This window comes from Emydura macquarii, unplaced genomic scaffold, assembly GCF_026122565.2.
Source record: "Emydura macquarii macquarii isolate MOO-44397 ecotype Brisbane River unplaced genomic scaffold, CSIRO-AGI_Emac_v2 contig_729, whole genome shotgun sequence".
In the NCBI taxonomy this organism is placed as follows: domain Eukaryota; kingdom Metazoa; phylum Chordata; order Testudines; family Chelidae; genus Emydura; species Emydura macquarii.
The window spans coordinates 158,579-186,479 of NW_027130866.1; the positions used below are offsets into that span (position 1 = coordinate 158,579).

At 37.9% G+C, this 27,901-nt stretch overlaps 1 protein-coding gene across 4 annotated transcripts in view; it reads left to right on the top strand.

Moving 5' to 3' along the window:
- Positions 1-2,584: 2,584 nt before the first annotated feature.
- Positions 2,585-27,901, top strand: part of OPA1 (OPA1 mitochondrial dynamin like GTPase) — a 70,239-nt gene continuing 44,922 nt past the window's right edge. Inside the window, exons 1-10 of one of the 4 annotated variants that reach the window (XM_067542812.1) lie at positions 2,585-2,718; positions 3,059-3,155; positions 4,527-4,634; positions 6,946-6,999; positions 7,629-7,696; positions 16,692-16,802; positions 22,234-22,287; positions 24,326-24,430; positions 25,492-25,578; positions 26,362-26,475. In XM_067542812.1, the coding sequence (XP_067398913.1) occupies positions 3,080-3,155; positions 4,527-4,634; positions 6,946-6,999; positions 7,629-7,696; positions 16,692-16,802; positions 22,234-22,287; positions 24,326-24,430; positions 25,492-25,578; positions 26,362-26,475 (777 nt within the window). In that variant the 5' untranslated portion in view covers positions 2,585-2,718; positions 3,059-3,079. The remainder of the gene's footprint in view (positions 2,719-3,058; positions 3,156-4,526; positions 4,635-6,945; positions 7,000-7,628; positions 7,697-16,691; positions 16,803-22,233; positions 22,288-24,325; positions 24,431-25,491; positions 25,579-26,361; positions 26,476-27,901) is intronic. The other 3 variants (XM_067542814.1, XM_067542813.1, XM_067542815.1) reach the window with 3 other exon arrangements.

Sequence of the window (27,901 nt, forward strand, 5' to 3'; positions counted from 1 at the left end):
ATTTGAATGTGGTGATAGTTGGAAAGGAAGAGATTATGGGGCTCCTATTGTGTGCTTTGCCATTGCTAGATGCCTAACTTAATTAAAGAGCCACAGCTTCTTAATTTATCAAAATCAAAATAATTGCAAGATGTTGGTTCTCAAAACCATGCCGATTTTTAGGAAAATGGACTGTTGGCGTGTGCAGCACAGCTGCAGAGTGACATTTCTTTTCTTTTAGCATTTAATTATCCTCACTGAGAGTTCCATGCATGCAGTGTCTGAAAAATGAAGTCCTTAGAAGAAAACACCTCCATTCATATATATTTCCTTCCAGCCCTTTAATCTTATTGCAGCTATAAAAGCTTAGTTTCTGGCTCAAAGGTCCTTTTGTACCTTTGCCGTCTTCCTAAGGAAAGTCACTTGGGTGGTAATGGGATGTTATGTCTGCAGTAAGAATACTTCTATGAAAGGAGCAGAACATTAAATGTTTCTTTTTTAGTGTCCAGAATAATGTGTTGGCAAATGGTAAATGTAGCCAATTAACCACCACTCTTCAGAGAACTAGGTAGGTGTGTAGAGAAGAAGGTGGATTTCCTCTGGCAATGAGAGGACCATGTGTGTTGTTAGAATAGCCTGGACAGATGGATGGAGAGAGCAGATTAAAATGAAAAAAGTGAGGGGGAAATATAGGGTAAGCGTAGTAGTTGCAGGAAATGGGAAAATATCAGTTTGATTCTTTGGTGCTTTCTGATTTCAGGCATCTTAATGTTGATTCCTTTGGTGTTGTGAATAGTTGGGTCAGTGATTACATCACTGGGTGGTGAGGTGAGGCATTTCTGCTGTTCTCCATCCATCCCCATTGAGAACACTAAATGGATTTCAGAATCCTTAAGAAGTCTGTGAATAAAAAAGGGGTTGTTACCAGAATTTTAGTATCATTCAGATATTGGATTATTTTAAGTGATGTATCTATTTTTCACTACTACTGATATGACCAGATTGGGAAAGTATAGAAGGAATCGTTCCTTGAAAAGCTTTCTACTCTTCTCTGAGCTAGCAAAATAGTTTTAAAGATAGTTTCAATACAATTGTACAGTTTTGTATTGAATGTCCTGTGGAACACTCATGAAAAAATAACCGTGAAAGTGTGTATCTGGCTTTGTTCCATCCTACAACTAGATACCATTTATTAGAGGCAGCGAAAGTAGTGATGCTCATACTTAAGGTTGCCTGGCGCTTTCCATGATAAGACCCTGTTTTCAATTCCTTATGACCTTGCCAAACTTAAACTGTTCAAATGGAAATTTCCATACTGGGTGTTTGCCTGAGGCTCAATTATTCATGGAATATTTTAGCTAAAATGGTTCTGCTATTTCCAAGAATGAAATCAGGGTAATATAAGTGATTTTTGCCTGGTGGTTTTTTGTTTGTTTGTTTGTTTGTTTGTTTAAAGCAACCATTTTGTTGAAAAGCTGTAGCAAGTAAAAAAAATAGTTTTAATTACACAATCATACATAATGCATGTATACAAAGGGGGCAAAATAAGGTTGCACAGACTGGCGTTTCCTGATGTTTGAGTGCTTGACTTTGTGACCTTAGTAATGATCTTTTAATATAGGGTTTTTGAATGCAGTTCTAGGTAAAGGTAGATAGGTAAACCTCTCTATTTTATGTGTCTTCGCTTGTGAACAGATTTTTCTTCCTTCCCTAAGATGGGAGTGGAACATTGTACCCATGTTCTTCTATATACTTTTCACTCCTGTTGAACATGAACAAAACCAAGTATGTGTACACATTTTATTTGCACTAATTCACCAATTTCAGCTGCAGAAGTTAAATTTATAAGACAGCAGATGTCCTGCCCGCAGTTTTGATATTTATTTCTGTCCTTCAAATCCTTGTTAACAAGTGAGAGGTTGTTTATCCAGTAAGTATCTTTTAAAGCAAAGTATTTATCCAATTCAACGTTTTCTGTGATGAGGTTACAAATATTCATGAAGGTGATATGTCATTTTAACGTCAAGTTAATATTTGGGGCATTAGCAAATGTAATGTTTAAAGTAACAAAACATTACTATTAAATGAAAGCATTATGGAATATTTCAGAATGGATTAGATAGACTTTGCAATTTTTTTTACAGTAATTGCAAATGTTATCAGCTTTTCCCCACAGTATCTACATCGTTTAGTAGCAGAGAAGGAATTCCCTTTATGGTACAGCACTGTACCTTTGGAATGAGGCTCTAGTTTCTTTTTCATCCTCTGTAACTTTATTTTTTGACACACACAGACACACACACACATACATTTCATATGCGGGAGGTAGGATACAGGACTAGTTGGACTAAAGATGTTTTGAGTAGAGCTGTCACATAATCAGTCTTAATTTGTTACTTTATTTTTCCTTTTTCTTTCAGTGTTGTCTGCCGAAGCTTGGTAAATAGCAGCTATGGAGTAAAAGGAAAATCACCACTGCAAAAATTGCACCTTGTTTCCCGAAGTATTCATCATCCCCATTATCCAAGTTCAAAGTTTCAGAGACCTTCATTAAGGACATCAGTTCAACAGTTCTCTTCTTTTAATTGTCTTCCCTTACGGAAAACCAAACTCTTATCTGTAAAATATGGATACCAGCCTCATAGGAATTTCTGGCTAGCTAGACTGACTTCACGGCTTCTAAAACTTCGCTATCTTGTACTAGGATCTGCTGTAGGTGGTGGCTATACAGTAAAAAAGGTATTTATTTGCGGAAGCCATTTTATATGTTTCATATTGTTCGACAGATATTTCAGAATAGTAGTTATTGCTGCAGTCACTAAAATGTAGAGCTCTGTCTTCTAATCAAATAAAGACCCTAGTGAGTTTGATGTTAGAGAAGAACAAGTTATTTAAATTGCTAGAATAGGTTTTATTGGACAGTAATGGGATTGTCTTTTGATGACTGTTTTGTATAGATGTTCTGTGACTAAGCCAATATGAAAGATCGTGAGCTAGTGCAGTATAGATTAGTAGGTACATTCTTTCAAGTAGAACATTTATATGCTCCTCTGATGACTTTTTTCTGTTTTTGCATTAGACATATGATCAATGGAAGGAGATGCTGCCTGACCTCAGTGAATATAAGTGGATTGTTCCTGACTTCGTTTGGGAGCTTGATGAACACATTGACTTTGGTATCACAAAAGCTTAAGTGTGCTTTGTTGCTAAAGATCAGCATATGCCAAACTTAGTTTTAAGAACATAGGTGTTCAGAAGCTGGTTTCTTCTATATAAATATTCTTATCGTGATTTTAATAAGATAAATGCTGAGGAGTTTGTCTTAGCAAGGCACATGCATCTCATATGCATTCTGAGAGGAAAAGACCACACAACATTTGGTGGTGGTTATTCCGTCATCTATCCCTTACGTGTGTGCATTGCTTGATAATAGATTTTAAAAAACCTAATTATTCCATAATTCAATCATACACTCTGTGACGGTATTTAAAGGATGCTGTCAGCCTGAAATCCTGTGTTTTTGCAAAGAATATAATTAAAAGTAGCAACGGGTGCTACACTTGAGTCTGGGAATCTTTGCAGGTTTTTTGGTATTTTATTATTCGTATTTTTGTGAATATTTCTCTTTCTGGCTGCTATGTGAAAGACTCATACAACTGAAAGGACTATCTGATTGAATATGCAGAAGGAACCATGAAACCGCCTATCCACAAAGTGCTGTTGAATGCACCAAATAAACAGACTGAAAAATGGGAAAATATTGTCTTTGAAATGTTTCAGTTATAGTCATTGTGTTGTACATATGCACTCTTTCTTTCTTTCTCTCTCTCTCTCTCTCTCTCTCTCTCTCATATACCTAGAAACATAAACATTAACTAAGAAACAGCCACTTACCTAGCTAAATCTCTTACAAGCTGGAAAGGATGGGAGAGAGTGTTTATATTTTTAAATACTGTTGAGACAGTTACGATGAGTATCACCTGAATAACCCTTACAGTGGATAGAAAAGTTCTCAAATATAAATGTGAATTTTTTAAATTGGCAGTGGCCCTTTGAATTTTAACACTGCTGGAAGTCCAACGTTTTAGAGGACAGGAAATTATCTAAGTCATGACTTGGAAAATGGAAGCTTTGTTTTAAATGTACAAGAAGTGGTCAAAATACGGTATTCCGTAATCTGAAAACTTACTTCCCGTAGTAATTGGGGAAATGATGTTTGAAGCTTGGAAAAACGCATCCACAAGCAAGACTTCACAAATGCTTAAAGGTGCCTAAAGCAGCTATTTTATCAGCACATTCAATATCCAGATAAGAAGCTCACTTTTTCACTCTGGTAATCTTTTCCAAGGCTATTGGGGGGGAAAGCGAGAGAAGAAAGTGTGTGTTTTTTGTTTTTTTTGTTTTTTAAAAAAAAAAAAAAACATTTTGATTTCTGACAAAGAAAAACAGAATGAGTACAGTGTGTTTGAAGTTTTAGATAGTTACTAGATTTTACAGTATAAACTAGTCTCACTCACAAAAAAACCCTTTTCATACTCTTTTCCTAGAAAAACTTAGAAAAGCCCTTCCAGATGCAGAAGACCTTGCCAAACTTCTACCTGACTTTGACAAGATTGGAGAGAGCCTCAGTTCACTGAAGGGCTTTTTCTTACCTGGTGAGAACAATTTTTCAGCTTTGTTTTACTTCTGAGAATGTGTATTGTTACAATATGAGATCACAAACATGTCTTTAAACAACAAAAGAAAAGGTTTGTGAAATTGTGTCCCATTCTCTGAGTCTCTGATCTGTTTTTTAAAAATAAATTGTGGTAACAATACACGGTGAGAACGGAGAGATGTGAAACTGAACAGAGAACTGTAGAATCATAATCAAGCTAAAAACAAATAGATTTAAAATGAAAATGTTTCAGTGAGGTGTAGATGCTGGAGTTAAGTCGTCAGTGAAGGTGAGAGGAGAGGTCTAGCCAGCATCCTTTAACAAAATATATCACCATGCTAATGATAGAAGAGAAGAATGACTTTGTTAAAGAAACATGCTTCAGGCACTGGGTGACGATTTTTGTAAAAAACTACCAAAAAGAGCTCCATTTGTGTTGGGTGGATGTATATGTAACTGACCTAATCATCTCTAAGGGGCTGAGCTGGCAATTTTCTGCTTGAGCAAAACTGATTGAAGTTAGTGGGAGTTTTGGCTGCGTAAGGACTGCAAGACAGGCTAAACAGAACAAAGAATGATGAATGAGCTCAAAACCCCAGATGCTACATGGAAAATGGGTGGCCATATTATCAATTCGTGCACTCTATTGATTGTCCATGCCCTAGTGAATTTAATCTTTGACCATTTTCTCATTTAAAAAAATTCTAAAACTCTTTCCTGGCAGTGAAAATTATTACATTTTAAGGCCAGAAAGGATCACAGTGGTCATCAGTGGTGATCCCTTCTGGCCTTTAGAAACTATGAATCTAGTCTGATTTATTGCATAGCACAGGACCTAGATATTCACCCAGCCATTCCTGCAGTGGAGGGAATTATTCTTCCCTGCTACACAAGTGAAACATTATCAGGCCCCCTTAACTTGTGGCTGAACTCAAGGTTATCTTTTAGAAACACATCTAATCTTAATTTAAATATAATATCTTGTAAATTTAGATGTAGCTGTATGTATAAAGCTTCTTAACAGTCACATTTTTTTCATTTGTGTGCTTGAAAATATAGTAAATGTTCTATTTGCATGTTCATAACCAGCTTATTTGCATTGTCTGAAACAAAATTGTTTCATGCAAAGAGTGTATTTTTAATATTATTGGAAAGTATAATATATATAAAAAAACAAATGTACAGAGATCAGAACCTAAACCAGGTGTGAGGGTGATGAGAAGGGCAATATCAGAATGTATTGGAATGTAATTTTGACTTTGGTGTGAGTTACTTGTTATCCATTTTAGCTGCATTTGTTAGCACAGTGGTTCCCAGCTCTTTTTTACCTAGGGACCCCTAGACTTAAATAGACAGATCTGCAGATCCCCAAGACTCCCCTCCACAGGCGATACATGGAGAGGGTATGTGAAATCACGTCCCGTCCACCCCCTCTCCCCTGAATTCTGCCGTCCATTTGGCCCTGCTCCCTGAAGTGCTGATGTAGCGGGGCAGAGCAGTGGTGTCTCCTTGGCTAGCTGCTGCCTGCTCATGGAGTCAATGGCTGTGAGGCAGCCCCTTCTGATGGCAGGGGGAGATCTCTCTCCTGCAGTGATGCTGCAATTTTTGGTTGTGCACCCCCATCCAGACAGGCTGGGTGGCCCGCTGCGATGAGTCAGGTGGAGGTGGCTCTCCCTCCCTGAGCTCTGCTACATGGGGCTGGCTGGCCCGAGCTGCCTGGCATTGTTGCTTGCCCCCCCTGAACATTCCTCCGTGCCCCCCAATGGGGGCATGCCCCACAGTTTGAAAAGCTCAGTTTGAAAACCCTGCAAGGAACGTTTGGGGGATGAAAGGTGATGCCAGACGGCTCAGGCCAGCCATCCTGTTTGGGCTGGGAAAGCACAACCAAAAATTGCAGCATCACTGCAGAAGAGAGATCTCCCTCTGCCATCAGAAAGGGTTGCCTCACAGCCATTGAGCAGGCAGCAGCTAGCCAAGGAGACCCACCGCTGCTCTGCCCTGCTACATCAGCACTTCAGGGAGCAGGGCCAAATGGAAGGCAGAATTCTGGGGGGGCACGTGACCCCACATTTCCCTCCCCCCCCATGTTGCCTCAGCTAGCACATTCGCGGACTCCCTTGATTATACTGACAGACTCCTAAGGGGCCATGGACCACATGTTGAGAACCACTGCTAGTATACCAAGATTGGCACGTTCGCTGTTATGACTGCCTGGACCCTGAACTGAGACTGAAATCCCTCATATCTTTGCTTTGCCATTTGTTTGTATTTATAATTTTTATTTCCCCTTTTTTGCTGGTTTTTCACAGGTTACAATTTGGTTAGTGAAGTCATAGGAGCTTCTGATCTGCTTCTGTTGTTAGGTGTGTAAAAAGCCCTTTTTACTGCCCTTAACATGCCTCTTTAAAATTAATTATTTAAATACTGATACACTAAAAAAGGGAGTGAATAACAATGCAAATGCAATTTATTGCAGCAATTTAATCTTGAATTGGAAACATTTATAACTACTTCTATGAAAATTCAATTCCCACAGTGACAATGAAAGTCAATGGCTTTTCGAAACACTAAGCAGATGCCTTTAATTCTGGTGTTTTTCAGAAGTTTGCTCAGAAAACATTTCTTTACGATATGCAGGAATGTTTTGTGTTTCTCATCACAAGTGATAATATAATTTATGTCCCATCATTTGATGTTTAACACATGCAGTCATTTCATCAGCAAAAATGTCTTCAGAACTTAAATGGTGTAACCTTTTTATAGTAGCTTGTTCAGTTTGAGTTGGAAGCTAGATTTGGTACATTTGTTAACCAGCTATTTCTACAGTTTATTTACAATATTCCTTAAATGATTGCAGCTTCAGAGAGGTTATTCGTATGGTAAATTCTTGGGTACTGAATTCTACTAAAAATTGGACCCGCGATTAGATGTAGTTTTGGGTTTTGAACACGGTACTAAGACATTTTGGTAAGTTTCTGTAATTATTTCCCAGGTTCCCCAGGAGAAACAGCATTCAGAGCTACAGACCAGGGATATGAAAATGACAAACAGTACAAAAAGGTATATTTACAGAAACTATTTAGTCATTCAGTCACAAAGCTTTTACAAAGGTTAGTCTTTTTTTTCTGTAGGAGTTAATATTTTTAAAAAGCCACTTCAATAACAAACTGTAGATGTTGATTTAAAGAGGCTTGAGAGAGCTGAAATGGTTTAGTAAATTGTAATTTATAACAGCTACAATAACACTTAAAGTGTTTTATGGGGAAGGAGAGAGTAATGTAAAGTCATTAGGTCTTCTTTTAAAATGCTATTCTCTAAAGTCTTGGGGTTGTAATGGGCATGTTACTGTAGTCATTCTGTATTCCTTTTAAATTTGTATACAGCCTGAGGGAGCTGATCCTGCCAACACTTACTGCTGATGGCTTATAACTGTCACAGTGTTGGTTGGTTCAGGCCTTAATATAAAACTCACAATGCTGCATCATGCTCGTGCTCCAATTGTACGTCTTAAAATATTGCATTTTATGATCCTTTTCCATTTAGACATTATGTATCAAGTTTTGGGTTTAATTTTTTTCTGCTCAAAATTTGTTGCATCAATTGTTTTTATGACCCCATTTTCTAGAAAAGGAGTATTTTTATTATGATCATAGAAGATGACTTTGCTGTGTGAAATGTCACATCAGCTATTTATTAGCATGCATGTTCATCTTTTGCCTTGCAAGTGAGGAAAGTAAAGTTTAGTATTTATATTTCTAGATCATAGATCTTATTTTTATTAGTGCTGTTGATCACCAAATAGCATCTCTGATTGTTTAATTTCATTTTACAGTAATTTTCATTTTTGCCATTGTACATTTTGAAAATTTCTGAACAAATCAAAATGAAAACTAATACATGCTGAAAACTTCTTTGAAAAATATTAATATCTTGTGTGTGAATCTATTAATAGTGTGTATACCTGTGTATACAATTTGGAATATTTATCATCCCAGTCTTAGCAAAATTGTAAATAACACTCTCTTATTTTAAACATATTTCTGTGCATGTAGGCATGAATGCATGTGTGCTGCATTTTATTGCATGTACACACTTACTTTACATGTGTACAATGAAACCAGAACAAGAGATCACCTTTTATTGGGCAACCTCTTGTTTTAGGACCACCTCAAAGTCTTCACGTTTGAAATGAGTACAGTTCTGTCCCCTATATTAGAAGCCTACCTTTGTTTAGCAACAGATTTTGTCTGCCTTGAATGGTTGCTTAAGACAGGCTTTCTCTGTTTAAAGGTTGAAGTGTTTTACTCTTGGATTGTGAAGTAAAGGTCTTCATACCTATTGTCTTACAAATCGTATATGGAGCTAAGCCAAATTAGATGCTTTTGTATACATTTTGTTGAGTACCGCACATGTAATTAATGCTCACAGCTTGGTTTCCAAATGCAAGTATCAAGTCATAGAACAAACCAAGGCAATAAATGATTTTATAATAAATGAGGTCTCAGAACAGTATGTTTCTTTCATAAATTTTGATGGAAAACCCACTTAGCTTTGAATAAAGTGATTGACTACTTGCTCCCCAAATCAGATGAAATGCTACAGCTACTCATCTGAATTCCCAGTGAAAATTCATACAAGGATCCTATCTTCATATCCAGAGTTTCTTCCCCCATGCCTGTGACTGGCTAAACTCAATGCTATATTGCTGGGAACTTGAGAACAGAGAAAGAGGAGTCTACAGATCTTTTATTGTTGTTATTGACTTTTCTGTGGCATTCATTGCCGTAATATTTGGGTGGTAAACAATGTTACAGGTTACAAGAAAGTATTTTGAACTTGAATTTGCTGCTTATGAGCCTGGTTCAACTGCCACGGAAGTCAATGGGTATCTTTTTATTGACTTCAATGGAGATTTTATGGAAGGCATTAGAATTTGAATTGAAGTCTCCAATAAAAGGATGTGTTACTGTGCTTCTGACACTCCTTAGTGAGTTAGCAATAACTTGTTTGGAATATTTTAATTTTGTTGCCTAGTTGCCTCCACTTGCTCTTTCCTTTTATTTGTATCTTGTGGGCAGTGGAATAATTCTCATTCTATTTTCTTGTTCACTTTGTCCTGCTTTTCTGACCACATACCTCCTGTGTATCTCTCTCATAACTCATTCTGCATTCTAAGGACTAAATTGGCTGTGAGAAAGAAGTGCTGGCTCTTTACACATTAAAATTGGGGCCCTGTTCATACACCTGTGGAAATGCGAGAACACTACACTGGATCTGATATAAAACAGTACCTCTGTTTTGTTCAGGAGTGTGAGATCTGCTCACACTGTCAGGTGGAGCAGAAAGAGCATGCTGATAGGCAATCTCCACAATCAGCTATAGTTCATGGGCAATAATCAATAACACAGTGTGCAGCTACATTGAAGATTTGGGATATCAGAAGAGAGAAGGAAAACCCTGTAATTTTTAATGCCTTTGCATTTACTTGTGACCACAGAACTTTCAGTTTGCCACAAAAATCATGGGCCCTGATTAATCTATGGGCCTCCTAAAGTTAATCCTTGTTTTGTTATGCTAATTATTTCAATGAGCAGAACTGCTGGATTAGCTTCCTTATTGTGAAGGAATGGCTCCTCAAAACTGAGGGTTAAAGGAATCATTTCTGTTCAGAACTGTATATTGTTCTTAAAGTTGTGATTGAAACAAGACGTTCACTGATGGATAATGAAGATAGCATAGTCACTTGTTTTATTGACAACCAAAATGTTTTGTTTTCTAGACAATGGGTTAGATGACCTTTCTTCATACTGTGCATTTCATTTCTGATCAACATTAAGTTGCATTCCATTTCTGGTCAGTATTAAGCTATGTTGAAGATTAAGAGGCAGCATGAATACCTCAATACAGAAGACCCTGACCCTGGTTACTTCCCTGGTTTCAAGTGACTTTTGATTTACTTGTCTTCATGAAACAATTCTGTTGGCAACTTTTGCACAAAATCTGCTTTTTTTTGCCTCCCCGTTCTTTTTTTGGTCAGCGATTGTCAACCTCAGGTTTGGGTCTTCTCTCACTAGGCACTGTGGGTACAATTTTCAAAGGCACTTAAGTGACATAGGAACCAGAATCCCATTAACTGTCATTGGGCCTTAGGCTCTGATCCTGCAAAGGTTTATATGTGTGTTTAACTTCACCATTGTGAATAGTTCCATTGAAATGATGGAAGTATTCAGGGGAGCAAAGTTAAGCACATGTCTAATTTTATGCAGGATCAGGGCCTTAGATGCATATGAAAATGGGGCTAAGGCCTAAGCCATTATGGTCCTTTTGAAAATTTGGCCCTATGCAACTAAAGCCTGACAGATTTAGTTGAGAAATGTGTCTGTTAATGTAAACTAATGACTTTTGTGCTATGTAGGGGGAAAAAAAAAAGAAAAACGTCATTTGTAAAAGTTGAAGCCTCTGCAGTAGTTCATCATTCCATGTGATTGCACATCCTCATTCCCTCTGTGTGATTTGTACCATCCACTTTGTCAGCAGATTTGTAAAACTGTCTTGATCTTTGTACTGGAAGTAGCATTTTTATGATTAATTCAGTGTCTTTCTCATGCAAAATCCCATGAATAGATCCATATAATCATTTGTAGTGATTTTATTAGGTAAAATTCTATTCATTTTAATTGAATATTACTTTAGTGGTGGTTACCTTTGTTAGGAGAAAGCATTGGCAAGTTTAATGGAAGGAGAGGTGGTTCTTTGAGCATGTGTCACTGTAGATGCCTCTATAGGTATGCATGTAATATTAGAGTTTTTTTAATCTCAGTGTTTGTCTGGGCTACACATGTGCCCTGGGCCTTCTCCGTGCTCCTGTGTGAGGACATAAAGAGTGGAACGGCCATCACCCTCCCTCTGTTTCCTCCTGACCGCTTTATAGGCAGCCATAGATGCATTAGACACAGCCACCAGGTCAGTGGCTCGTGGCTTCCAGCATCCTGAAGGAGCTGCACTGAATTACACGGAACCTGCTGTTTGGAGCTCTTTAGCGGCCAAACAAAGTGCTCTCTTCCCTTAAAGATTCTAGGGCCACACGGTAATCCTCAGGGATTTACACCCCTGCTGCCTATTGCAAACCATACACATAGCAGCCCTAATAGAAGGAGAGAGTTCCTTCCTACCCCTAGACTTGACAGCTGGAGTACCCTCCCTGGAAGAGGCCCCAGTACCTTAGGAGGAGACCCTTCTCCACCCCAAACATTCAGTGTCCTCTCAGAGGCAGCAGGTTTGACAGGAATGTTGGGAGCCACACCGGAGCCACTCTAGAGCCTACCACCATCTTTGGAAACTGCCTTGCCCCCTTCCACCGGCCTTGTTCTGTAATCACAGCTGACAAAGGTCTTCGGGGACCTTTCTCATGAAAGCTGACTGCAACATGACCTTGTTGCACCACCTAGAAGCTGTGGAAGAGGTTCTACAGGTGTACATGGGAAGAGGGTTCTAGTCCCAATATTTTCTCATTCTGAAAAAAAAAGGGGCTCTTCATCCTGTCCTAGATCTGCAGAGACAGAACAAATACATTCGCTTTCTCAGATTCAGGTAGTGATGCTTGCTTCCATCAATCCATCATTTCAGGCTGAAGACTGGTTTGTGGCATAGCTATCCACCAGGCTCACAGAAAGTACCTGAGATTCACATTGAAGCCCAACCATTACCTAGAGTGGCCACATGAATCGCAGAAAATCATCCCTTACTTGATCACAGACAGAGTTCATAATAGCCACATTTGACTCCAGGTTCATGAAAGATTATTTTTCCAAGAACGGATTCCTGTCCATGCAGTCATTACTAAAAGGAATAAAATCAAATCAGAACATGACAATGCAGACTTGCCTCTGACTGTCTGGACCACTTGCTGTGCATGTGTGTGACACCACTTACCAGACTTCACCTGCAGCCCTCCAGTTCTAGCCCAGGTCCGGCTACTCCCCATCGAGACACCAGATGAACAAGAGAGTACTGACCCACTTCACACCATCTCAGAACATGTTACCAGTGGGTAGCGTTTTCAGTTCCTTCCCCCAGGACATGAATTGTGGATGAATCATGAGCAGATTGGGGAGCCCGCCTGGACCACCTGCATATGCAAGCTGTAGTAGAAAGTGAGAACCTGAGACATGAGGCCTGAGCAAGAGTAATAGTCAAGCCCTGCTGTTATAAAGCAAAGTTAGCAGAAGTCAGGCTGTGAACACTGGCAAACTCACAGTAACTGGCAGGAACAGAGCTGGAGTTGCAAACGCACACACTCCGAAAGAAGCGCTAGGTACAGAGCACTCATACAAGCACATTCCAGAAAGGTACCAGAACATCCCAATACCCCAAAGATAACGAGGGCTCACTGAGTGACCCATCAGAATGATAATACGATGGATAGAGATGTTTTGACCAAACCATCCAGTACAAGGTAAAGGGTGGCATCTTACCGCATCAGAGGGTGGCCACATGCAACTTCTTTGTATCAGTGTATAAAAGACGGTTTCAGAGGGAGTGTCTTGGTCTGACTGAGTGAGGAACGGAAAGTCTTGCCCTTTACTGAGCCAGTACCATTGTCACAGGCATACATATATTAAGTGTACTTGTAACATGTATAAGATGCTTTTTACCATGCTTCATTGGCAATAAACCTGGGTGCCTTCATTACTGAAACAGATCTCTGGTCTTATTGGATAATCCAGTCGTGATTTGTTGTGTCAGTTATCTGTGCAGAACTGGGACAGCATACACACTGGGAGAACACACACACAGCCAACAATTGACAACATAAGCGACATGCGTCCCATGTCTTGTGGGGACCCATATAAACTTTCTGGAATTAAGAGCTGTTAGACTAGCTTGCCTGGCTTTCCTACCTGTTTTGTGGAACTCCACGTTGCAGATCTTGATGAACAGTGCATCTGCAGCATACTGAGATGCCCGCTCATTGTCTCTCTGGACTTGGTGTCACCAGTGTGGCATAACCAGATGGCTCTTCACCTCCTGGAAATCAGCAACATACTAAGTAGACAATTTGTTACCAACCATGAGTGGTCACTGTAGAGGTCCATTATGAGGTTGATCTTCAACTGATGAGGAATTCCACGATAGACCTGTTCACCAGCACAGACAATGTCAAGTGTCAGAACTTCTAGTGCAGTGGGGTATGAGCCCGGTTGTTATCAGACCTCTTCCTTCTACCATGGAATCAAGGCCTCTTGTATGCTTTTCCACTGATTCCCAGTGTGATAGCCAAGGTGAGATGGATATCACACTGGGATGCTCTTTGCACCCTAAGATCATCCTAACTTCGTCCTTCAGGTGATCTCAGAGTTCTATCTAAATCAACTGACTTGTCTTTGTCCCAAAGCCCCACTCTGTACTGGGAGAGGAAATGCTATGCACTCAGGATATCTTCAGAGCCTTACTTTATTACACTAACAGAACCGAACTGTTACTTTAGACTATCTTCTTGTTTATTTGCAGTCATAGACACCTTTCAGAAGGTTAGAGAATTTTATCTCCGCGAATATCCAAGTGGATAACACAGTGTATCTGAACATGTCATCAGATGGCTTGTGTACTTGATACACTGTGGATCCCACAGCCTGCACTTCATCCCCACTTCCAGAGTTTTCAGTAAACATGGGCTTTGGATTGTGAGGCAGCTGCGGATGGGTTGCATCTGCTCCACCATTTATGTCCTCAGAAGTGAGCACAAGGAGGGTCGTGTGTGTGTGTGTGTGTGTGTGTGTGTGTGTGTGTGTGTGTGTGTGTGTGTGTGTGTGTGTGTGTGTGTGTGTGTGTGTGTGTGTGTGTGTGTGTGTGTGTGTGTGTGTGTGTGTGTGTGTGTGTGTGTGGCTCCGATGTACATTGCTGTTCTAAAGACTCAGAGTTTGCACTCATAAAGAGCATGTAAACTTACAGTGGAGCTCATACAGATAAGAGCATCTTGAAGAACCCCATTTCCTGTAGGGTAAGTAACCATTCTTTGCTTTGTTGTCTATACCAACATAGTTGTTGTGTGCCATTATGGTATTCAAAGATTTTTCTTTCAATTGTAATGCTACTATTAAAATAAAAAAACAGAGGATGTGTATGTAAAATAATGTGTGGGTCTGATATAAACAAAGGAAAAGCAGCTACATTTTAAAACAGCCTCATTCCTTAAATTGCCACCTTTTCTGCTTCGATATTGTACTAAAGACAATAACTTCACCTCAGAAGCTTCTCCCCCAGGGAGCAGTAGGTACAGAGAACAGGTATTGCCGAGAGTAATCACAAATTAAACAAAAACTAGTTTGAAAACATGGGACAGTGTTGCACACTGTGCAATGCTCTTCAAACACGACAGGGCAAGTTAAGGCTTTTACTGCAGCTTAACTCCACATGTTCTTCTATTTGTAGATCCTGACCATCACATAATTTTTAAAGGGAGACTGTGAAGTCCTTTTGAGAAATTCCCTACTTGCTAGCAATATCTTTGCTCAGCAGAATTCTAAAAACATACATTATTTTTCACTTGTTAACTTTTTACTGTTGCACTTTGCTCTTGTTGGACAGTGAAACTTTATGGGTTGGTTTCATTTCTTGTTCTCATGCATTAGCATGATGCTTTTGTGTTTGGTTTTCCAGCAGTGCCAAGATTAAAAATAAAACAAACCACAAAACAAAATAAAATATCTTTTCCCCTTTGTATGTGTTGAAATATAAATATGAGACTATATCTCTTCCTAGAAAGATTAATAAAGATTTAAAAAAAAAAAACACGACCAAACCAAAAAAACCCACCCTTTAATTTGAGGCTTTAACCTATTTAACAGTCTGTTTATTTTTTGTATCCATTCTCCATAGTGTGTGTCTGTACTTACATGTACATGCCTAGGGATGTAGGTTCTTTTGTGCAGTATATGTATAGTTCGATGATACATAAGTTCTGAAGAACTAATTTGTTTGTGTTTTAAAAAAAAATTCAAACTCCTGACATTTGAGGCTTGATTTTAAAGGCTATAATGTATGTTTTGAAACAGATAATTCTATTAAATGTTTTCTTTAAATGAAAATGTAATGTTACATTTGAGAAGAATATCATTTAAAGACTTTTTAGTGTTTTTAAATAGGTTAATACATTTAATATTAATCTCCAACTTTTAAAAATAGTTGTATGAGGAATTCCAGTGGCACTTAATTCACGCACTATTTCTGAACAAATGTGAATTTTTAAGAAATGTTGCTGTTATAATCGAGCAAAAGAAGATTAAGTACTTTATTCATGGAGAAACTTGGTAAATAAGTTGTAGGTATTAAGCATGACACATTTCTGCAATTTCTGGATGGGTGAGAGGAATATGCAGTTAAACTAGACATTGCCATGGGTGCTATAGAGGGAGATCTCTCTCTCTCCCCCTATATATCTTTCCAAAAGTATTTCATTCTTTCAAGTCTGGAGGCTGAGCAGCAGGGCAAGTCCTCTTTTGACAAGCCAGCCATGCAGCTGAGGTATTTAAGAATAAAATGCAAATGTGTCTGTTTTCAACGAAGTTGAACGCGTTTAGCTGCCATGCGTACAGCAATACGTACAACTTTGTGAAGAGCATCCAAACATCAGCTGCTTTTACTGAACACCCTTCCCTTCTCAAAAAAATCCGGATATCTGAAAATACATTTGAAGCGAATACTTGAGGGTGAGGTTCTGAAAACCTCCACAAAGTCTCTTTAAACAAGACTAGTTTAAACTTTTACTGTGATTTGGATGCTTTTTTTTTTTTTTTTTTTTTAAATTGACTTTAATTCTAAAATGTAGTCTATTTGTACTTCTGTGTGACCTAGATTTGCAGAAAATAGGCTGGCTAGCTGTTTCCATAGCCAGTTGGCTAGCAATAGCTTTTGCAAATAGATGTCCCGTTTTGTTTGAACTGACCCATTCATTCCTGTCTTTCATCTGTCTTTATGTAACATTCTTTGGTTTAACATTGTTTTCCTCCCACCCCCAATTTTTCCCTTCCTTCTCCTTGTTGTAAACTCATGGCAGGGCCTGCTTGGTGAACTCATTCTATTGCAACAGCAAATCCAACAGCACGAAGAGGAAGCACGCAGAGCCGCTGGCCAATATAACACAGGGTCTTCCCAGCAGAAACGAAAGGTGATGGTTTAAAGGGCACTATGTATTATATTCACACTAACAAAGCACTTCAGCCTCCTTCATTTGATATAGAAGAAGCTACTTTTAATCTGATCTCAGGCTCAAATAATTACTACAAAAATCTTTTTGCAAGAACAGCTGGTGTTGGTCCTGCTTCCTGTCACTGTAATCAGGGTGCCATGAAATGATGGCATTGAAACAAGGTGGATATTCTGGGGACAGTCTTATAAGTAATTTAACTTCCGTTTCTGAAACCTCGGTTTACTTCTAAATTGACCTATATTTTAAGTTAATATATTTTTAGAAATTGGATTTAGGGAATACAAAGAATCGTAGGCAGCCTTAAGCTGAGTAAATTCTGACTTAGCTTCCCAATTCTAACATCAAATGCTGTATTTAAAAAGTGTATCTCAGACCTACGCTAGTTCCTTTTATTCCCAGTGAGGTGATAAATTAATTCTGTCTAAAACAACCTGTAATATCGTATCAGGATGAAACCATAAACATTCAACTCCCCCATATAGTTGCAGTGATATATATATATATATATAGCATGTGACAAAATTAGTTATAACACAATACTGTGCATTAGCACGTTACCCATGTCTGATGGCTACTGCCTTGGCAAAATATGATATTCATAAATATAAACTCACAATTCCATAGCTTTGGAATTAACCACTGGATACAGACCTTAATTAACTCTCTCTACTTGTGAGGTTGCACCCGAGAGAGAGAGAAGGAGAAGACTTGAAATAAAGCGCTATACATAATGTTGCATAAAGCCATGCGTTGTTTTTTGCCGAAGGACCTGAAGGGGTTTAAAATAATCTTAAAGCAGGGAGCATTTTAAATGTAAGTACTCCAGTCCATCTCCAACATCCTTTTTTAAACTGTTAAATGTTAAGCAAACATTCCCTGCCACATTGCAATTCAAGAGCTATCCTTCCTCCTCCTCTGTACAACTATGGGAAAGATGAGTAGGTAGGGAAAGAGGTATGTTTCTTCATTTTTTAGCTCATCTAAGTAGTGTACCTTTGGGGTTTAGAGAGAATTGAGCAGTCCTGCCCTCAATGAGACATGCATGATATGTAATAAAGATGCTGGAATTGTAATGCACTGGAGTCTGACTGCTCTGAGAAGAATTTGTCCAACAGTAGGTCACACAGTTCTTCCCACTTCCCATTCAGAGCAATGTTGCTTCTTTTGCATAATAAAAGTGACTCCTTCAATTCCTTTATCAGATAGCATGCAATGTCTGTATTTAAGGCAGAGTTAGGTTCTTGAGTGCAATGTTTTAATTTGATTGTGCTGAAGGGACTACATTCTGGAATGGAAAGCAAGAATATTTCCACAAAATAATCCCCACTTTTTTCTAAAGCCTTTTTTTAAAAGAAGAGTTCCTAGTTGTGTAATTTTGGATATATGAAGACTTAAACAGTTGCTGGAAAGGGAATACAATACTTGATATTTAAACTTTGGCTCCATTTTCTGAGGAACTAGCAAAGAGTTTATTATTTCAGGATTAATCTGTTTATACAGAGAATTCCCCATCGTTATTGCTCTCTTGCAACTAATTCCATGGCTTTGGAATTGCAGAAAAGATTTGATGTCTACATCTGTAAATGATTTGCAGTCATGTAAGGGAAAGTCCTAAATTTATGTCCAAAATGCTTGAGCGTAACATTCCTTGTAGAAATATCAAAGCCCATTTTAACATTCAGATGTGTGGTTTTGTGTGCTTTGATGCATGCCAGTGGCAAGGAATGATGATGCATTTTATTTTGCCACAATTAACCCATTTGTTGTGAGACAAATTGAATGGCTGGGTAAACAGAGCACTTGCGGTACACACTTTAAAATTAGGATGTAATTTAAAGATTACAGTAATTGGGCCAAACTCTGTCTTGGCAGAAACAGAAACAGGTGTGATTCCCATTGAAATCATTTGAGTTGCTCCCAATTCCTAAATTTACCTCATTTTTCTTTTGCAAGCTTATATGTTACCTGTCTACTTGAAAACATGATGGTTTTATTTCTCTTCCTGTAAGACTGAGTATTCCTATTCCTTTCCTTTCATAACTCATTGACATTGTTGTCAGAATATGAAATGAACAAACCAAGCATCAGAAGGATTTGCATGCATGATGTAATGCAGTTCTTCGTAACAGTGATATTTAAAAAATTTAAACTGCAGAATCTAACTAAATTTCCCAGGTTTTCATCTTAATTTGAGACTTAATCTACAATCTAGAATGTTTGTATAATTTAAATTGTCTGTTTGAGATGCAAATTTATAAAAAATATTACAAAAAGGGCGCCTGACAACTCATCTGTCATTTTTAATACCCTCATATGCTTGTAATTCTTTCCCTGTAGACTTTAATTGTCCACTTGGCAAATATTGTATTTAGCTGAGGGGGTTTGTTGTATAGCAAGAACTCATATGGCTTAATCTCTTTGTGCATTGACGTTTTCATTGATGGCACTAGGAATTGTTATAGCTTTTAAATTAATTTTTATCCATGAGATGTTCATGGTTTGGGGTTGTTTTGTGATTTTGTATCAAAATAGTGACTATGGCCCAGATTTGTAAAGGTACTTAGGTGCCTAAAGATGCAGATATGTGCCTCCTGGGATTTTCAGGCATGCCAGGAGTTGGGTCCCTATCTGGCCCTATGGTATTTTTGTCTTTTATGATTTTTGGATGAATTGGAATGACAAATTTTATCCACAGATCATTTGAAATAAGATCTAAAAACAAGTAATACATGAATTTGTGTGTTTTCTAAAAAAGTTGACAGTTTCTCTAGTCATGTCAGTTATTATCAGCCATGTGTGACCATATTATTACTCTGTAATTTGCTGGCAAATACTGCAGCTATGACCAGTGTAGAAATGCTTGGGAATATTGTTGTGAATGACATTTTCAGAGTGAAAAATATGAAGATGCAAACTACAGCCACACATAGAAACTCTAAACAAATGAAATACTTAAAGCAAATGAGTAGTTCCACTGCAATCAATGGGACTCAGATTCAATGGGAAATCAGTGGGGCTACAGATTTCACTATACTGTTCTGTTGGTGCATGTTAATTTTGACATAGTTTATTTTTCTGTACATTACTGCTAGAAGTGTCTCAGTGCTGGATATTTTCCTGCAGTATATTGTGGCATATTTTTAGAGGGCTGCTTTCTATGAAGTAGATTAAGGCTATCACAATCCCCTCCTTTGTGATCGAGAACAAGTTCCATCCAATGTCTACTGAGAGGAGAGATTAGTACATTATCTACCACTTATTCCTGAAGTGTAAAATGGTTTTAGTGGAGAAAAGAGAGTTGTGCCCCACTTTGAGAGGATTCTTAAGATCCCAAAAAAGCATTGTTTATTTTCCTAAAATTCTTCAGACATCTTCAGTAACCATTTTGGGGGGAGGATATTGAATATTTGTCTAGATATCAGCAGTATTTTTATAGTGAATAAAATGAAAGGATGTCCATGGAAATAACTGATAGAAACCCGTTTACTGTTTCATTAAAGATTTATCAACCCCCCAGGAAATACTGTTAAAAAAACTTTCTTAAATGCTTAGGAGAAGAGGGACATCGCTGTTTTTTAAAAAAAAGTTTGTTGGATGTCTGCATTGCCCAGAAACATTTTCTGTATTCCTCTTTTTGCATTTGTCCTCTTTTCTTCCTTCACTGTTTTCTTTGCTTCCTATCCCTGTCTGCCCCATTATATTCCTGCAGTGCTTTCTATTTTGGTGGGTAGGCACATGTGCACACACACCTACGTACTTTAAATGGAAGGAAAGTGTGTGTGTGTTGTGTTGTGTTGTGTTGTTTAGACATACTGTGTAGTGCTAAAGGCATCAAGCCACCTTCCCTGCACTGAACTCGTCTTAGTTTCTGTTGCATTCAGGTGCTAAGAGAACATGTTTCTCATGCCACCTGTTGGTCCACTGGTGGAAACAGAAGGTGGCCCACTTGCAGCACTTTTTATCTTCACTGCTTACAAGGATTCATCTGATGAATAAGAAAATAATTAGATGTCGGGAAGATTGTAATTTGGTATTGCCTATTGCAAAATAAATACATGGCCATGTGTATCTCATAGGTTAAGTAGCTTCAATAAGCCAGTTGCCATGAAGAACTGGGGATTCTGCTACAAGTTACTAAATTAGAGAGTGACTGACTGCATTGGTTTGTGTCCTATAAACGACATGTTATCCATGCATTAAGTTGATAAACTCCTTTGACTTCCAGCTAATTGGGTTGAATTGCAAATATTTAGAGTGACTTCATTTTAAAGTTGAATTGAATTTCTTTATATTGATATTCTTACTTCATTAACTTTTTGTTAATCATTCCTCCTTAATTGTCCTTTGGGCTTTACATTAGTTCTAAAATACTTGCATGATGCCTATTTTTAGTATTTCATATTGAGCTTGTGACTTTAATTAAGTTTTTGAAGAAACAGATTGAAAGTTGTTTTGAACATCTGTTTTTGCTATCTTTTTTTAGATCTGCTTTACAAATTCATTTTTGAAGGGATTTGACTAAAAATCCCTTCATGTTTGCACGCTTATAGTAAGATGAGACTTTAGTTCATAGACACTGAAAAATTGTACATTATGATCAGTCTTTTACATTGTTTCCCACATTTTGATACTGTCGGAGTGACCATGCATGGTAATGTAAAGCATCCCATCTAGATTTCATACTGACAAATGAAAAATACTTGAACAGTAAAACAATGGAACAATACTTTTGCAGAATACAGTGTTCCTGTTAGAAATTAGCTATGTAAATAAATTAATATGGTGCTCAATTGTATACAAGACACAAATAAGAATGTGATCCCTAACCTCTGGCATTTATAAATCTTAAATATAAACATAGACAATGCGCTGCACAATCCAGAGGATGCTGATAGTTTAGAAAGATTTTATGTATTGGCATACCTAGCAGGAAGTCATGTTGGAACCAAATTGATATGAGTTAGTATTGCATCTTCAGTGCTGTACTAATTAAATAAATAAATATTTAGGCCCAGACAACTTGGCCGCCTGACTTTATTAATTTCTTGGTGGAGGAGAAATTCTCTGAGAAAACTACTGAATTTTATTTATCATTAAGTCTCATTTTTCAGAATCTGGTCCTGAAGATGTTAATTGTTCCTCTGGCTTGCGCAAAGATTTAGGCTTCATTTTATAGGCTTTTTCTGCTCTGAATGGAATCTTTAGCCTCCTTAAATCCCAAATGATAATTTGATTTAAGAACTTGATTTGACTGAAAATGCATGCTAAATCAATTATGTTATGTTTAATAAAATTTCTAGTTTGGAATTCACTTGCACCCTGAGGAGAAACTAAACATATGTGCAGTATAATCAAGCAATGCTCATGATTCTGTTTCTTACTGTTGTAGGTCTCTGACAAAGAGAAGGTTGATCAGCTTCAAGAAGAACTTCTGCAAACTCAGGTACGTAGTCCTGATAATAAAGACCAAAATTCAGAGGGCCGTGTGTGCAAAACTCAAGTTTACTGAACAAAAATGCACCTAATATGTGAGACATCTTGCAGAAATTGAAGGAATTTTTTAAAGATTATGGCTGAATCAGAAGCTTCTACAGTACAATTGATCCTCCTTGCTTAGTTGGACAGTGTGTTAGATTTACCTTTTTCGATTTTAGAGCTTTGTTGATGTGTCTTGAATTTTTAATGTTTGTTTAGCTGGCATCCTTTTGCTATAGAAAGGAAATGGGATTATACATAACAAGATGATTTTTTAATCTCTTGATCTGTGAAATGACATTTCTAGGAGAGATGAAAAATTTAAAATGCATTAGATAATCAAGCATCAGGGATCTGAGTGAAGAGCTAGAGAAAGTTCTGTAATACGAACAGCACAGAAGGTGGTGTACTGTTCTCTTTATGGTCACAGTGGAATTCACAAGAACCAGTATGTTTTATTTTCTTCCAGAAGAAGAGTTTCATTGTTGGCATAGACACAATACAAATATGTGGTTCTCTATCAGACAACTTTATGCCAATCAGTAATCGTTTCCCTCCAATTTAAAGCTGTTTTACGAGCGGAATATCTTGTGATACCCTTGCAGTGTGAAAAGATGCTAATGGCAAAGTTACATAGTGTTTTCCTGGGGATATTTATGTGCATTTATAGATGGACTTTAGGAATCTGAAGCCTATAGAAGTGTTCAGGAGAGTGTCTTAAAACCTTGAGCCATGCTGATAACTACTGGCAGAGTTCTTCAATTTTCCAACCTTTTCAGATGACCCAGCACTTTTTAATTTATTTTTTAAACTTTAAATGCTTTAAAAATGTTCAAAAAATTGACATTTTACAACTTCTAAAACTGCCTTTTTTTCTCCTTGAGCTGTAACGATTTTAAATAGTCTGCCCTTCATGTCAGCAAGGATTGAATTGGAACAGTTGTTCTGGAAGCTATGACAGGCGACAGGGTGACAGTGTTCAGTTAGGGACCTAAAGGAGGGTTCTAAATCCACATTTAGACACTGAACATAAGGATCTTTTTCTTGGTGGTAGTGAGCACCCACTGGTACATAAATAATAACTATGGGAATTGTGGATGCCCAGCCCCTATGAAATGCACTCATTTTAGGTGTTTTAGGGGTGGGGAGGGGCGCCACTCAGCCCCGCTCTGCCCTGAGCTCTGCTGCGACTCTACCCCCCGCCAAAGCTCCTGGCTGCAGTCGCAGCCTTCTCCAGTGGCCCGGCTGCGGTACCCAGCCTCAGCTACCAGCCGCCACGGCACCGCTCCCAGCTTTGACCCCAGCTGGGTAGGAGTGAGGAGCATGGACAGGGGTAAGGGAGGGTGCGAGGTAAAAAGTTTGGGGACTACTGGTGTAAGGGGTCAGCTAAAGGTTGTCATTACCATAGAACAGTGGTTTACAACCAGGGGTCTGCACCTCCATTCGAAATTTTTTACGGGTCCACAAATGAAAAAAGGTTGAAAATCACTGGTCTAAAGCATATTTGTAAAGTGTACACAATTTGTAGAGGAAATATATGAGAATTTTGCAATCCTGTCCCTGCTCCCCTCACCATGAAATAAATCCTTCTTGGACCATAGTTTGATAACTTCTGGTTTAGGCTCTTGTTGCATCCTCTATATCTAGATTCATTGAGAATGGAATATCAAATGAAAGGACGTTTTTAATAACGTCTCCTTTTGTTCTCTCCTATCCCTGGGTTTCAATGAGTGTTTTTTTGATTGTTTAAAGTATTTTATTTCATTCATGATAAGTATAGTCAAGTTGGTTCTTCAGTTTGTCATTTTTTAATAGTTTTCCCTTGGTTATGTAGATTTTTAACAAGCTTTCAGTGGTTAAATATTTTGTATGGATTAGAAGGACTGGTTTGGAAAGTGATTTATTTATTTATTTATTTTTTTACATAATAAAAATCTTAGGGAAAAGTTTGCTAATCTGTGCACAGTGTTTTCCATGGTTACTCTATTTTCACAATTGTTTTATAGCTGAAATATCAACGAATTCTTGAGCGGTTAGAGAAGGAAAACAAAGAATTAAGAAAACTGGTGTTACAGAAAGATGACAAGGGCATTCATCAAAGGAATCTAAAGGTACTGTGTCATATAGCTACACATCAGTCCCTCAGAAGTGTCAGACCAGAATTAGGCCATGAGCTCCACAGTGCTACTCTAAATTGCTTTGCTTTATTAATTCATATTAATTGATCTTTTAGTATTATAAATTCATCTTAACATGTTAGCCATTTGATGAGTGGCATTTCACATTTAAGGATACTGGTTAAGCAATTTGAACCTCGTTTCTAACTGTGCTTTAACTGTATGTAACTGCATGTGTTAGTAACTTCATACTAAGAACACAACTGAAGTTACTAAGTCTAGCTTGCTGATTACACAAGTAAAAAAAGTTCGATTTGTGGTTTGTTCAGCATTATGTAACTAAACCCTACATTATTGTTATTTAATTATAAAAATACTCATCTAGCTGTTTGTATACAGTGCCCTAACACCTCCATAGTTTGAAATGGGACTTTGAAACTTGGCAGAGGGATATTCTAAGATCAAGGAAGTGTCTTTTGATGACCCCATATAAATCCATGCAGATTTACTAAGTAAAGAGCTGTTGAAAAAATCATAATTTTCAAGTGTTTTGCAGGGTATGGATCTTCTTACCGGGAACCTGGAGATGAGTTAGTCTCCCTTTTACTGACTGAGGTTATTAGTTCTGTGCCCTTTTCAACTCTTGTTATTGAGCAAACCCTCTACACAAGCTGGGAATTGAACACAGATCTTTTATATGGGAAATCCATCACTCAGCCACTTAACTGCACTGTTTCAGAATCTGCTAAGTCTTAAGTAGTCAGCTGTGCTGTCTGTAAAATGGGGCATCGCATGTATATGTACCCCATTGTTTCAGCAAGCTATAAATCCTCCTGCACAGGTTAACAGACTACTTCTGCTGCCAATTATTGCAGTTAATACTTTAACTAAAATAGTAGTGGTCTGTGCTGTGGTGCTGAAGTTTTAAGGCTCAAACCCTGAGGACAGTGTAAGCACACAGTAATTTTCTCTTATAGGACCTACAGATGAAAACTCTTGGTCTTAGCTCTTTTAAACTAGCTGAGTTTTTACCCCTATATTTTAATTCTTTTTAGAAATCTTTGATTGACATGTACTCTGAAGTTCTGGACATTCTGTCTGACTATGATGCCAGCTATAATACCCAGGATCATCTACCTCGGGTAAGTCAGTGAAGTCTTAAAGGGACATGTTTAATTTAAGCAGAAAACATGTGGAGCTACTACTGTATTACAGAGAGCATGAAAAATGTATATGTGCCTGGTCTGCAGACCCCAGATTGAGTTGGGGCAATTTTAATCTTACGTGCAGAAAAAAACAGCCAAGCAATTTAATCTAAAGACCTTCATATATCCCAGAATGATAAAAATTAGAGCTAATCCATTCTCCTGATAATGGAGGACTTTTCCCTACAGTGTAATTCTGAATGCTTTGTCCATTTCACTTTTAAATGATTGGTCAAACCTACAGCCATGAATATGAACCCCTTTGAATGTTGGGTGCTGGTGTTGTTTTTGGTTTTGAATTTCTGCATCCATACTTCCCACTGCAGTTTGGTACTAATTCAGCTCAAAATCAAAAGAGGCTTATTTTCCAATTCATATGTGACCAAAATCTTGTGAGAACGGTTTACGTGACTTCATCACCATTGAACCAAACCCCAATTTGGCTCTGAACCATAGACAAGGCCAGATCCAGATCCAGATCCTGCTGCTTTGCCCTATCTCTAGTTTTAAATGGTCTAAGTGAAAAACTTCTGCATGAATAAAGTCAGATGTTAATCTGTTAAGGAATTAATTATTTATGGCAAAACTTCTGTTGTCAAAACTAATCAAATGTAACCAGCTCTAATATGTGTTCTCCAATGGTTGCTACAGTGTATCATTTAACTAAACTGTCCTACTGAAGATCAGAAATTGCCTTGATTACTGATACCTTCCTTTAAGGTTGTAGTGGTTGGAGATCAGAGTGCAGGAAAAACCAGTGTGCTAGAAATGATTGCACAAGCCCGGATATTCCCTCGGGGGTCTGGGGAAATGATGACACGTTCTCCTGTTAAGGTAAGAAACAGCAGTTTATTTTAATCATAGTATTCAAGATATTATAAAGTATCCAAGTAATATATGTTCACTTAATCCAAGCTAAGTTATCTTTGTTTGAACATCTGATTTTTTTAAAAAGCATTCAACATAAATGGGTCATTGCATTGTCCTACTGATAGGCTAAATCCCACCAATACTTACAATCAGGGTGTAGCGCTTACTAATGTGAATGGTCCCATTGATGGATTACTCAACTAAATAAACACTATGCCTAGAGGTATTTGAAGAATTGGGGCTTTAATTTTTAAATGAAAAATAATACTTATAATATGTGCTGCGTATGTCTGTTCACATTAGTTCTGCCTCGTCCTCTGTTTTGCTGAATAATGCTTGTTGTGAGGACAAATGCACTGAAAAGATTAGTAAGCACTGTGAGATCTACTGATGAAAAGCACTATATAAGAGCTAGGTGGTGTTATTATTAGCTGTATTATTATTGTGCAGGGAGCTCATATGACATCAGTGATAGGGGAAAATCAGTTGCTTGCCTGTGCATTTTAGGTAGGCAAGTTATTTTTTGCTTATGGAATGTTTTAAATACATAGCTATCTTTTTAACAAAACTTTCTTAAGGTAAAAAGCTACCAGTAACTGATTGTGCAGATGGCAAAAATAAATAAATAATACTTTTAACTATCTGCTTTTGGATGAAATGCCAATGATATGAAAATAACTACCAGCTGACTGTTAGGAACTGGCCCAGAGACCAATAGATAGGTGTTCACGCTAATCAACACTCACAACAGAGACACCCGCCTGTTGAATAAGCACAGAGACTAACTAGCCTCTTAGTTCTAGAGGTAGTCAGTGCAATCATGGCTGAGGTCCAGAATTGAAAGCTCGTACAGCCATTATCCATACCTAAGCCTACAATTTTGGTACAAAAATTTTTAGTTAATTCCATAGTAGAGGTGCAAGAAAAAAACTAAGTCACAGAAAGGTCACCAAATAATGTATTTTATACTTGCTTTTCTTAACAAGGAAAAGCTATATTTTCCCCCCTTTAAACAAACTGAATCAAATTTATAAAAAAATGATGCTTTAATCTGTGTTGCTACTGTGAAATATTACATTCATGATTTTCTCATCCCAAGGAATAATTTAAATAGTAACTTTTGTTGTTGGTTGTATATTTGGTTATAAGAAAAAAAAGAACTGATGCCAAAAAAGTGCTGTTTAGCATGGGGGGGAAATAACTGTGGATTATATAGTGGGGCTGCTGAAAGGTGAGGCCTGGGAGTGTGGCAGGGAGGGGTGGTGAGAGAACCCACCCCTCACTCACCCAGAGTGGTGGTTCCTGACTCTTGGGGCTGGGCCCAGCTCCCTGGTCTAGGCATTGTGACCTGACACACACAGTCACAGCACCGCTCAGGTTTAGTATGACT